The sequence below is a fragment of the Eublepharis macularius genome, chromosome 11 (genome assembly GCF_028583425.1).
Source record: "Eublepharis macularius isolate TG4126 chromosome 11, MPM_Emac_v1.0, whole genome shotgun sequence".
Lineage (NCBI taxonomy): Eukaryota > Metazoa > Chordata > Lepidosauria > Squamata > Eublepharidae > Eublepharis > Eublepharis macularius.
The window spans coordinates 85,987,578-86,001,553 of NC_072800.1; the positions used below are offsets into that span (position 1 = coordinate 85,987,578).

At 47.1% G+C, this 13,976-nt stretch overlaps 1 protein-coding gene across 2 annotated transcripts in view; it reads right to left on the reverse strand.

Annotated features, from left to right (window-relative positions):
• The window catches only part of SCN5A (sodium voltage-gated channel alpha subunit 5), a 306,477-nt gene that overhangs the window by 111,285 nt on the left and 181,216 nt on the right, over positions 1–13,976 (reverse strand). For both annotated transcript variants that reach the window (XM_054990894.1, XM_054990895.1), the window contains exon 16: positions 10,891–11,358. In XM_054990894.1, the coding sequence (XP_054846869.1) occupies positions 10,891–11,358 (468 nt within the window). The remainder of the gene's footprint in view (positions 1–10,890; positions 11,359–13,976) is intronic.

Sequence of the window (13,976 nt, forward strand, 5' to 3'; positions counted from 1 at the left end):
CTTTCAGCTGGGAGTCAATTTTAAGGAGGGCTGTGTGCATTCTGTGGTTGCTAGGCTAAGCCAAATATTCACCTGTGATAAGATTGAGGCCGAGCATGCCATGCCAGGGGCTTCAGATCGTCACCCTGTACCTTTTGAGTGACTTTGGTGGCTTTGTTTCACAACAGTTGTTTCCCTTTTGCTTTGGTGCCATTTTCCCCGTTGTACAATTTCTGCTCTCCTTCCCTGAGGGGATTCATCCAGTCATGGATCACGTAATACAAATTATAACAACATGATGCCAAAACCGGATTTTGCTGTAGGACAATGGAACAAAGCCAATTCAGAGTGGACGCAAGAAGCACGGCCCTCTCTCTGAATGGCTGGTGGCTATCAGAGTGCACTTGAAGCAGGAACTTGGGGGAACATTTCGGCAGCCTTGCTCAGTATGGCATCTGTGCTCCTGCCTTCAGGGAAGAATGGCCGACCCATTCCCCTCCCACCGCATAGGACCACACCTTCTTGAAGCTGGCCAGGAGAGAAAGTCCAGCTTCCTTGGAGGGATTTAATGAAAACTGTTGGAAGCAGAGTTTCAGGTAGGCGGTGTTCGTCTGTAGTAAAAGAGCAAGATTCAGGACCAGTAGCACCTTAGAGACCAACTAAATTTCCAGGGTATGAGCTTTCGAGAGTCACAGCTCCCTTCAGCAGAGCTTTGACTCTTGAAAGCTCATAACCTGAAAATCTAGTTGGTCTCTAAGGTGCTACTGGACCCAAATCTTGTGGAAGCATGTGACTAAAAGGTCCAATAAAATTTAGCCTGGAGACAGAAAGCTGTTGTCTTCAGGCTGGGCCATTCATCAGTGCTTGATGTATTGTCGAAGGCTTTCACGGCCGGAGAACGATGGTTGCTGTGGATTTTCCGGGCTGTATAGCCGTGCTCTTGGCATTGTAGTTCTGAGATGTTTCGCCAGCAGCTGTGGCTGGCATCTTCAGAGGTGTAGCACCAAAAGACAGACATCTCTCAGTGTCTCTGTCTTTTGGTGCTACACCTCTGAAGATGCCAGCCACAGCTGCTGGCGAAACGTCAGAACTACAATGCCAAGACCATGGCTATACAGCCTGGAAAATCCACAACAACCATCAGTGCTTGGTTCTTGTGGTCTGTTCTTACATGCCCAGGGTAATGCCAATCGCAGCCTTGGGGTCAGGTAGCAATTTTCCCCAGGCCAGCTCGGCTAGGGATCCTGACAGTGTTTTACCATCTTCTGGGCCTGGAGCACTGGGTGTGTGGAGGGGAAGAAGAGATAGTTGTGAATTTCCTACATTGTGCAGGGGGTTGGACTAGATGATCCTGGAGATCCCTTCCAACCCCGCGATTCTATAATTCTATGAATGACTTGCCCCTAGTGTGAATACTGTGCGAGCTCTGCTGATTCTAGTTATTGAGTTGAATCCAGCCAGCTTTTCTGTGGGTGACAGAGGGAGGAGAAGCCACCTTTGACCTCTGACAAAGCTATGCTAGAGGTTCATGGGACCCATGTGGACAGAAGTGCCTTGAGACGGGGGTTTCAGCGAGGAGGAGAATGGGGTGAAATCAAGCAGACAAGCTGGTCTGACTCCTGCCTCTTTGCCCTCTGCAATGTTCTTAAAGGAATGGTTAGCCCTGGCCTGCCAACATCACTTTATGACAATTTGCATACCCCAGGGCTGTGTATCATCCTGATAAAGAGCAAGCCGCTTTAATGGCAGGTTGAAGTACGTTAACACTTTCGACAGCCACCTTTGCCACCCACACAGAGACCTGCTTGGTACAAAGCCCCAAGGTAAACGTTTCCCAACACGTCGCTCTTATAGTTATGTTTCTGATGTGTGTATGGTGGAGGAGGGGAATTGCCCTTTATCAGTTCTGTCAAATGATCCTTGATAGTCCCCATTCGAAGCTGAACCCAGGGAGGCCCTATGTCTTTGCTCAGCGGTCAGCTCTTCAGCGGGCTTTAAAACAGGTAACAAAAACAAACTACGCTACCCTCAGGTGAGAAAGAAGTCTAAAGTGGTAAGTAGCCAGAGGATAAAGAAATATTAATAATCACTCTTGCTCAAGAATTCATGAATCTCTTATTAAGACTGTAAGTCTAATAACACATACAACTCATACATATGACTCATACATCACTTATATACTGATAACTTATATCACAAGAATAATACATGTATATCTGACAGAGTCCCCGTCCGAGGACTCGGGCGTATACAGGCAGATGGAAATCAACCAGGTAAGTCCAAAGGTACCTGACTCTGTCAGACATACATGTATTATTCTTGTGATATAAGTTATCAGTATATAAGTGATGTATGAGTCATATGTATGAGTTGTATGTGTTATTAGACTTCAGCGGGCTTTGGCATTTGATCCATTATACTAACCATGCATTTGGGAAATGCAGAGACAAGTGTGTCAACATTCTAGGCCTCCCAAGCATGATCGGTTAATCACATGGGCAACCGGCCTCGTTATAAGATGTATTTTTTGTGTGAGGAGAGGGAATTGCTTTTTTGCTCCGGACTTTTGGTGGCATGTATCTGAATTCCTTTTGCCTGCTCTGATTTATATCAGCAATGACTCCAGAGACAAATCTACTTCATTACAGGAAACCCCCCGGGGAAAAAGTCCGGGGGCAGAATGGTGGGTTTCCCGATGATGGATGTCAGACAGGAATATTCATTAAGAAACACTGACCCGTCCACTGCCTCATTCTCCTGTAAATGAAAGCAGACTCTACCAACAGAAGAAAGCGATGCAGAGAGCCAGCATAGGTCCAGAGGAGTTAGCCATGTTAGTCTGTAGTAGCAAAATCGAAAAGAGTCCAGTAGCACCTTTAAGACTAACCAACTTTACTGTAGCATAAGCTTTCGAGAATCACAGTTCTCTTAGTCAGATGCATCTGAAGAAGAGAACTGTGATTCTCGAAAGCTTATGCTACAGTAAAGTTGGTTAGTCTTCAAGGTGCTACTGGACTCTTCGAGAGAGCCAGCAGTTACTGCACTGTTATAATAATAATAATAACAACATTGAATTTATATACCACCCTTCAGGACAACTTAATGCTCACTTAGAGCTGTTTACAAAGTATGTCATTATTATCCCCACAACAAACACCCTGTGAGGTGGGTGGGGCTGTGAGAGCTCCTAGAAGCTGTGACTGACTCAAGGTCACTCAGCTGGCTTCAAGTGGAGGAGTGGGGAATCAAACCTGGCTCTCCAGATTAGAGTCCTGCGCTCTTAACCACTACACCAAACTGGCTCTTAACCACCAAACACCAAACTGTTGAGAAGTATCCTCACTTTGCAAACTATTCTTCTCTCTTTCTGCCCTCTGGTAGTCCCTCTTGTGCGCGGGTAAATAGCCATCAAGTTACAACGGACTTCTGGAGACCTGATAGAGTTTTCAAGGCAAGAGACAAACAGAGGCGGTTTGCCATTGCCTTCCTCCACATAGCGACCCTGGGCTTCCTTGGTGGTCTCCCGTCCAAGTAATAATAACCAGGGGTAATCCTGCTTAGCTTCTGAGAGTTGACAAGATTGAGCTAGCCTGGCCCCTTGCATTTGATCTCAGGAGAAATTCCCAACTGTTTCTAAGTTTCTACTGGAATTTGGGACAGAAGACCTTCCATTCCAAATATTTTTGCTAGGTCCATTTATGGCTGACTCTCTCTCGCTCTGTTCATGTTCATCAGACAGCAGAATCAACAGTTCTCACTCTCTCCTCTAAGGAAAACATCTCCAAAGAGTTTGTGCCCTTCCAGGAAGAGAAAGGACAGCCTTTGAAATAGCCATTTTACCAGGGCAAGAAGCCATGTCCTAAATGCGATCAGTGCTCCATAAATTGGAGCACTGGTCCTTTTTTCCCCTTTCTTTTAGGCCACAAATGGCAGACTTGGGTACCTACAGGCTAAACACAGCGAAGAGCTTTTGTCAGTGGATTTTTTTTGGTAAGGCTAAGACAGAGAAATAGTTGTCTTGAATATGCACATGAGACCTCTGACACATGCACAGAGTTGCTGAGTGGCAAAAAATTTCTTAGTTATTTCACTGGCGAGAAAAGTGAACATGCTAAGGAATGTGTACAGTCATAGGGTCTTTCCACTGAGATGCATGGGAAGCCAGAAAGAGCCGGTTTGGTGTAGTGGTTAAGAGCGGCAGGACTCTAATCTGGAGAGCCAGGTTTGATTCTCTCTTCCTCCACCTGAAGCCAGCTGGGTGACCTTCCATCATTCACAGCTTCGCGGAGCTCTCTCAGCCCCACCCACCTCACAAGGTGATTATTGTTGTGGGGATAATAATGACATACTTTGTAAACCACTCTGAGTGGGCGTTAAGTTGTCCTGAAGGGTGATATATAAATCGAATGCTGTTGTTGTTTTCATTATTATATAGACTGATATGTTGTAGGTCTTGGTATGTGTGTGCGTGTTTATAAACAAACAAGATTGGACTGTTCACAAGAAGGTGCAGGGGGGGAAACTTCACTATTAATAAACATTTAGAAGTTTATGCATTTATTAGCTGGACAGTTAAGGAGTCAGGTTTTAAACAATGAAGCCAAGCGGGAGCCAAAGGGTTAAACCCTCTCTCCTTTCCCTGTACAACCCCGAGGCAAATCAAGGATGTATGATTCTGCAATGTGCAATTTATCTACAGAATGTATCTCATGGAACAAGTTCTGATGATGCTGTGGGGCGGGGCCTGGTGATGTCCTACTTTCACAATATGGCCGGCTTCATTCCAATTAAGAGTGATTGTGGGCCATGTAATGGTTTGAGTTGTGCCTCCCAGTTGTAGCAGGTTAGGGGGGAACACTGAATGAGCACACCCCGGCAACAACAGTACTATCGTACAGATCTGATCATTTCTAGGACTGGGCAAAATCTTCACTCACAAGAATTTTGTACTCAGGAGACAAACCCATGTTTGTTGCATTCGCACTTCATCTTCTCAGTTGAAAACTGCTGTGCATCTTAAAAAACCCAGTTTTAATTATCGCTCAGTTTCTGAGATCAATTCTGAGCATATTTGTTTCCTCTGATGGTAATGTGAGATGGCCTTCCATCTTCTCATTGCCAAGAGCGGAGACAAGAAGCAAAATCGCTGACGGATCCATACAGACCAACCACAGAGAGCAAGCAATAGATTTGTTCTTCTAATCAGACAGAGGCAGGGAAACTCCACCAAAGTCTATCGCTGAGGACTAGGAAGTAGAGTAAAAATTAACATTGCAGGGAAGATGGGCATATAGGCAAACAATCAATGCACTCGAGCATTTGTGAAGGTGTGGAGCCTACAAAGAGTTTCTCGACAACATGCTCAAACTCCTTGCACACGAGCGATTGAGACAAGGATGCAAAGGGTAAGTGGGGGAAAGCTCTAGTAGTCAAAACGGAAGCCGCTTTCTTGTAAATGATATGGATTGTATCCAATTAGTAATGTCTGGTTAAACAGAACAGAGAAAGTGACCACTTCCTAAGCCACTGAATTTCCTACGACAACAAGTCTCTTATAGTGGATGCAGCTATTCTAGAGGAAAGGTGGTGAACATTTCAAAGGGAACAGTGAATCATTATCAGCTGGAACTATTTGACTGAGCCATTCGGGTTGTTTTTGGTTGACTGTTTCTCTTTTTGATACTGGGGGTGGTGGAGAAAGCAGCCGACAGGATCTATCAGACATGAAACACCTGCTGCTTCGGAAAACAACTGCAAAGTGTGTAGAAAATATATATTGATGCTCAATAATGGATTGTGGGTTTCGATGTTATCTTTCCAAATTATAAAGATAGATCATCCAAAGAGGCAAGCTGCCTTTTAGCCTCCTGGGCTAGGTTTAAAAAACCCCGGGCAGTGACACCTTTGCTGGACTGCTGAGCAGGGGTCATTTTGTAGAAAAAGACCTACAGGGACTTATTAGCACAACTCGTTAGCATATGCCATGCCCCTTGACATCACTGGAAGTGTGTCATTGACATAACTGATTTGCATATGCCACACCCCCTGACCTCACCTATCCTGGCTGTTTTGGACCCAATCCTGGCCATTCAGGGCTGAAATTGGGCCCAAAATGGCAAAAAGGGGCTGAAGATGGCTGAAAAGAGGCCCAAAATTGTCAGAATTGGGCCGCTGCTGAGCGGGAGAGTGATCCACCACCCGTCAGAGGCCTGATCCTGGCCGTTTTGGGACCAATCCTGGCTGTTTTAGGCCCAATCCTGGTCATTTTGGGCCCAAACCAGTCCAAAACAGGCCCAAAATGGCCCCAAATCAGGTGGGTGGCGCCTGACATGTGACCTCTTTGGAGAACTACCGGAACTGCGTTCCTGCACGTTCCCCCTCAAAATGAGCCCTGCTGCTGAGAAATAACAACTCAATTGGGTTGTAAAGAATGGGGGAAACCTGGAAATCCTTGCTCGTCTGCGATTGCTCCACGCTGCGGCTTTAGTATTCATATCAGCTCCCTGTGCGCGAAGTACATTGCATCGCATTAATTAAGGATTCTCTCCCGCTTCCCCTTAAACCTGAAACATCCTAGAATCTTTATGTGATGCCATCTCTCTCTCTCTCTCTCCCTTTCAGATCCCTTCTCAGAGCCTGTGACAAACACAGAGACATTCTTAAAAGCAGCAAAGCACCCAGCCCCCACTTCTGTATAATTGAAAGGCACCAAGTAGCAAACAATACATTCAAGCACCCTTCACAAGTGACAAAAATCTTGTGGTCTTCACTCTTCGCGCTCTGTGCTGAAGTACGAACCCATTACTTGAGAAGCCACACTCGTGCCACTGAAAGCCCAGGAATGCAATGCGCCAATCGGGAAGCAGAGCCCTCGGAGACCTGCCCTTTCTTTTGGAAGATGTCTACAGACAAGATGATATATGGGCTAAGCTACACGTTACGGCTCCTGCATCCCAGCTGTTATAACTACGGCTGCCCCGGATGGCAACTCCAAGCACATACTTTGAGGGACGAGCGTTGATGCTTCTATGCGTGATCGAGGAGAGTATTTTGTGGGCTAGATATGCAAAGCTGTTCAATCGGGTTGCCTATTTCTCAAGTAGGTTACATGGTGAGATTATAACAGAATGGTTCAGGAAGATGCTTTAATAAAGGGAACGAGGCTGCAGACTGAACTTCAGTGGAAAGTACATACTGTCTGTTGCTGGATGAATTGTTTTGCTTTCATTGCATTGTTTTATACTTCCATAGTACCATTTTCTGCATTGCTTAACATGGAATGTTTAACGCTTATGCTTTGGCTTCAGATTTCTGCAATCTTAGTCCTATTGCATTGCTTATGAGAGAACTCCCCCTGGCGATTGCATTGACTTACATTGTGTAATCCACCTTGAGCCTCAGTGAGAACGGAGGATTATAAATGACATAAATAACATGAAAAGAAACCCAAGGCCAATTAATGCAACCAGTTTGGCAGAATTCTCACACTGAATCACACGCTGCACTTCCGACCTCACCACGTTACCACTGCTTTACAGGGGAGCCCAATGTATAAGTTTTGATGCAAAAAAAAAGTGTCAAGGGGTCTGAAAATTTCTCCAAGAGACTTCCCTTCCTAACCTCCCCCCCCTCATTTCGCTCAGTTGCGCTTGTTTGTTGCTCCGCCCTGCAGCTGCTTCGGTGCTTTTTCTTTTTTAAAGAGAGTTTTTCTTCTTGCTAGCTAAATGATACAAGCAATCAGAGCATGTATCCAGCATGCTAATGTAAAAATCAAAAGTAAGAAAAATCAAAATAGGGGCTACACCTCTTGCTTTCTCTCCGGAAAGAAGAAGACTTTCACCCCTGTTTGGTAGCCTGCCTCCCCCACACTCCAATTATTGCTGGTATGGTGGTGAAGGTAGCTTGCACTAAGAGGGGTTTTTTCGTTATTTTCTTACAGTTGTTTCATCACTAGTTACACCTCCAGCCAGTAGATAACCTACTGGGTGAGACGTGATTTTCCTAATACACCATTTATAAAAGGAGCATCCTGACTGCAACATAATTTGCTCAAGGACGGCGTGGTAACATTGAAGGGGGAAAATTTCCACTGGACTAATATCAAAACATTAGTATTTTCCTGCCTTGCTTTAGCAGCCTAGACTTTGAATGACGCACAGCCATTTCGTTATATTTATTTCATCAAAACTGCACAGCTTTGGGAATGCTCCTCATAAAAGCTCTGACATTCCCCCAGGAGGGGGAGACCTCATCTTGAAGGGCTTGATCCATTGCCTTTAAACCTATTCAGATGCCAGATGGAGGAAACCAAGCCCAAAGCTGCGTAATTAATGGCAGGGCTTTTTTTCAGGGGGAACGCGGGGGAACGGAGTTCCGACACCTCTTGAAAATGGTCACATGGCTGGTGGCCCCGCCCCCTGATCTCCAGACAGAGGGGAGTTGAGATTGCCCTCTGCGCTGCTCGGTGGCACGGAGGGCCGTCTAAACTCCCCTCTGTCTGGAGATCAGGGAATAGGGCCACCAGCCATGTGACCATTTTCTCCGAGGGCAACCCACTGACTTCTACCACCTCTTTTCGCAGAAAAAAAGCCCTGATTAATGGTAATCCATCCCGACAAAGGGACGGTCCAGGGGGTTTCAGATTGCATTTTATGGAAGCTCCTCAGAGACACCAGGGTCAGAAGAGTTGGGTAGAGAAGCTACTTTTCACTGGGGATGTGCTTCATAACGGGGCACGCTCAAGGGGCACACAGCTAAGCCTGTCGAGCCTGAACGTTTTCTATGCAAACTGAGCTCACCCAAAGGTCTTTCCGTCTTTGCAAGACACTGGAGTTCCGTGCCAGAGAGCCCCAAAGTTTGAAGATTTCCCCAAGGGTAAATTCTTGCAAATCATTGCAATAAGCAAGTGGTGGCCTGCAGGTTCATAGTAATCCCGAAATACTTCTCATTGGGCTTCCAACACGCTACCGCTCCCATCTATGTGTTATCACTACGCCTGCTTTGTCCCATGCAAGCTGAGACACCAGCAAAGAACAAGAAGGTTTTGCTTCCATTATTGTGTCCTGATTCACAGATTCGGAGATACAAGTAAAGGGGTATGGAGAGCCCAAAGGGAATATGTTGCAAAAGCCTCTAATAACCAGTGGGCAGTAATATTGCTCGGAGGGAAGGCAGTATTGTGTGGCCTGATCATGTCACATCTTGGAAGCTAAGCAGGGTCCATGCTTGGATGGGTGACCACCAAGGAAGACTCTGCAGAGGAAGGCACTGGCTAACCGCCTCTGCTTCTCACTTGCCTTGAAAGCCCTTTGCTGGGGTCTCCGTAAGTCAGCTGCGGCTTGACAACACACACACACACACACCCCACAATATTGCTAGCCCTTCAGCCAGTGCCAGATTCAAACTATGGCTCCTGTTAAAATCCAGACTGAAAAGGTCCATAGAGCCTTCGAGAAATGATTGTCCATAAGAGAATCCCCAGCTAGGCTTTTCCCCACACCTCCTTTCACATGCTTATCTTTGCTCATCTCTCACACACATACACACACACAGTTACACACACAAAAAGTATTGTATCTCAAAATGAGAAACAGGACTGCTGTGAAAAACCCCATTTCAACACACATGATCGTCTCCCAAGACATCGGAATCATACGGAGGTGTCAAAACAGAGACAAGATTAGCAGCTCGTTTGAGGCCCTGTCTACTGGTAAAACTCGCTACTTGAAGCCGTTGTGACTTTCTCTTGCATATTACCTTCAAATAACATTTCAGTCTCAGAGATTCTTGAGAAAGTCTTGCACCAGGTAACTCAAACCAAGATACTTCTCCATCCTCAGGCGTACGCAGCCATTTGTGCATTTTCAGGTATGCACGGCCATTTTTACGGTAATTACTCTCAAACATAAAGCAGTCGCAAGACAGAACAGTCCAATTCACAAGAGAGAACACATTCACCACCCAAAACGAAGTGAGAATAAAAGTTCATCTCTGCAACGATAGGGCCTTCAAGGCAACTACAGCAGTAATGACTCGTCGTAAGACAGATATATCTATACTAAACATATTTAGCAGCCTTGATCACACTTTTTGCAGTATCTGTACAGCTGGTACTATAAAAGAGGGTGAGTTCTCTGCAGCTCTAGAGGACAAGGCTAGAGCAACGGGTTCATTTACAGGAGGGCATGTTTCAGATAAACATTAGGAGAAACTTCTGAATGGTGAGGACTGGAGAGTAGGACTGAGGGGGTCTCCCACCCTCAATAAAATTTTAAAAATCACCATTGGCCAATGGTCTGATGTCACTTCCAGGAAAACCCAAACATGATGTCAGTCCTCTCTAGAAACGGCTGAAAACTCTATGGTTTTACCATAGAGTTTTTGCCAATTCCTAGTAAAGCATGACATCACTTCTGGGAAAATCAATGGCCACTCCGCCAGCCCTTTCACTGGTCTCCTACTTCACCAACCCTACTGCATAGCCATCTGCTGGGAATGTTCTAGTTTGGAGTTACTACACTGAACAAGGGAGTTTGGACTAGATGGCCTCTAAGGCTCCTTAGGACTCTGTGATTCTATGATACCCTTTTTTAACTGCAATGATTTCTCCTCAAGAATCCTGGGAATTCTGAAGGTTGATTAAGCTGCCTTATACTGAGACAGACGACTGGTCTATCTTGTCTCCTCTGATGGGCAGTGGCTCCCCAGGGTCTCAGGTTGAAGCCTTTCTCATCAATAGATGGCCTGTAAAGCCCCTTGCTGCTCCAAGACTCAATAGACTAGAGGCAACCTACGTTGCAAGGCATATGAACTGTTGTGCATAGCAGAATGCTACTGGACTTTGAACTTACTATATCATTGCCAATAGATTGACCATCACTGCAGATATGTACTGTTAAAGGCGGACCTTACCTGGTCTGTTTCCGTGAATGTGCTCTGTTCATCATCTTCGATGTCAGATTCCCCAACAGCAATGGGGACACAGATGGATAAGTCTGGGTTGGTCATAAAGTCATCGTTGTGGTCTTTAGCCCCTTGCTGCTTCTCCTCGTTTCTTTCCAACTCGTTCTTGGTGTGGTTCTCCTTGTGGGTCTCCTCTTCTTTGCCCGACTCCGTGGCAGTGTGGTTGCTGACACAGTTGTGAATGACGGATGGGTTCTGAGCGACAAGCTTCATCATGGCTTTTTTTTCAGCCGTCGCCTTTGGTTGCCTAAGGACGCTGCAACAGAAATCCCACATGGCCCGTTTGGCATACTGGAGCCCCCGGTTGATGCGTGCAAAGGCAAGCTGCAGGTTGTTCATCTCCCCGTCCTCATCCGGCGCTGAAAGGTTATCGGCACTAAACGAGCTCAACAGCAAGGCAAGAAAGAGGTTCAGCACCTGAAACGAAGTCAAGTTGTATGTATCATCCTGAGAAATAAAATTCCTAGCCATTAACTTCATTTGTCTCGTTCCAAGGTAGCTTTTCACCAGCTTCTGCTGGTAAGCCAGCTGTGGCCCTTCCTGGTCAAGAAAGATTTTGCCACTGTAGCACATGGCCTGGTATCATCTAGATTAGATTACAGCAATGTGCTGTGCTTGGGGATTCCCTTGACAACTGTCCAGAAGCTTCAGTTGGTACAGAATGCAGTGGCCAGAATGTGGACTGGAGTGAGTCATAGGGACCATATCCAGTCTTGTTCCAACTGCAGTGGCTCCAAATTTGCTCCCAGGCCCAGTTCATGGTGCTGGTAAACGTAAAGGTAGTCCCCTGTGCAAGCACCGAGTCATTACTAACCCATGGGGGGAGTCGCATCACGATGTTTTCTTGGCAGACTTTTTACGGGGTGGTTTGCCATTGCCTTCCCCAGTCATCTACAGTTTACCCCCAGGAAACTGGGTAGTCATTTTACCAGCCTCGGAAGGATGGAAGGCTGAGTCAGCCTTGAGCTGGCTATCTGAACCTGGCGTCTGCCAGGACTGAACTCAGGTCATGAGCAGAGCTTGGACTGCAGTACTGCAGCTTACCATTCTGTGCCATGAGGCATGGTGCTGGTATTGACTTTTAAAGTCCCATATAGCCTGGGACCAGCATACCTTAAGAACCACCTTCTCATCTACCTCTCGACTCCAATCATTTTGGGGGGCCCTGCTTAGGATGACTCCACCATCTGCGGCTAAATGGGAGGTGACCCAAGAAAGGGCAAACAAAATTTAATCAAAGGAATAATACAAACATCTGTTCTGGAGAATTAGTGCAATCCAGATAAGTCAGCTATAACTTGGGGGCACCAGCTATAACTTTCCACCACCACCAGTGGTCAAAATAATATCAAACATCATGTCTGGAACTGGCTCTGCCGGGCCCGGACTGGGCCGAGATGACCCCCCTCCCCTCGAGCCCACGGGGGGCTGGGCGGCAGCCCCCACCCCACTCATCTATGGGCCCGGCACCCAGTGGGAGAAGGAGGAGCATCTCGGAGGCGCGCCACCACCGCTACAGCAAAGGGGCCGCCAAACAGCTGAGCAGTGCAGGAATGCCGCAGACGACGGGCCCCGACGAGCATCAGCCGAGCAGCCCAGCAACACGGCCGCCGGGCCAGCCCCCGAATGGCCCAGCATAGCTACTCCTGCGGCAGGCAGGCCCCAGTCACCCGAGCCTGGGTGGCGGGCGGGGCCAGAATGTGGGGGAGCGAGCGCCGGGTGGAACATTGGCCCAGAAGCTGGGGGTGGGGCAGACCAGAGACTCAGACTCTTCCCTGGATAGACAGGGGATGGACAGGAGGGAACCCTGGTGTGACAGGCAGGCCCTAAGCCAATCACAGGAGGGAGGCTTAGAGGGGAGGTGGACTCCAAGGAAGCCAAGGACGAGGGGACCAGGGAAAGGGGACGTGAGGGATGGGGGCAAGGCCAACCAGCAGGGAGATTCTCAGGTGGGATGGAGGGGAGGAACGAGTGGGTAATGGGGAATGAGGGATGATTGGCAGGCCCTCGCGGGGAGGGTCAGAGGGGTGCTATAAAGGGAGGAGTTCCCCGTGAGGCTGGGGAGGAGAAGCTGGGTGTGAGTTGGCCAGAGAGATTGCATGCGTTCACAACCCAGTGGGCAGAAGAAGGGCCTTGGTGACACAACCCCCCCCCCCCGCCCTGTCTGAGGCTGAGGGAACCCTCTCGCTGGGGTACCCAGGAAGACGGCAGAGGGGGGGAGAGCGCATGGCAGGCGGGGGTGGCGGCTCACACATCATAATTTCAACATGGTCCCATCTGTGGATATTTACATCCAGAGACTGGGACCATAGATAAACAAGACGCATCTGTCAACAAACCTGAGAAAAGCCCCAGGTTTGCAGAAAAATCTGAAATTTCAAAAATAAGTACATGGGGAGATCCAAAATTATGGAAGCAATGCCTGCAGTTTTAAGGAAGGAATACCCTCAGTGGCCATTGCTAGGCAACCACAACATTGCCAGCCTTCAAGCCTTGGTTTCTGTCCATAAAAAGCAGGGAGAGGGGGCAGGGCTTTTTGCAGGGCTGCTTTGGCTTTTGAGGGAAGACTCATCGGGACCACGACTGGCAGCAACCCCAGGCAACTTGCTACTACAGGTCTTGCATGACTCACCCAGCCCAGGATGCTTGTTACTGTTCAACAGCAGCTATTGGTAGGATGCAATGGTAACAATTTCAGACTAGGATCTGGGAGACCCTCGACCAAATCTCCATGCTGCCATATAAATATTTTAAATTAAATTAAATAAATAACAGAGACTCATTGGGAAGCTTTGGGACATTCACACACTCTTAGCCTACTCTTGGCCTTCCCTGTTCTTTCGTTGTACGTGTGTGTGTTTGCTGAATTTTTTTTAAGACTATTTTGAAAGTTATTTTAAATATAAATTTAAATTGTTTGAAAACGTCGCTTTAAATTCTTTTTAGTATTTTAGTGGGGACCCTACTTGGGTAGAAGTGCAGCATTTAAATGTTTTAAATAAAACAAATAAATACTTGCATTGACAGGTCAGGGC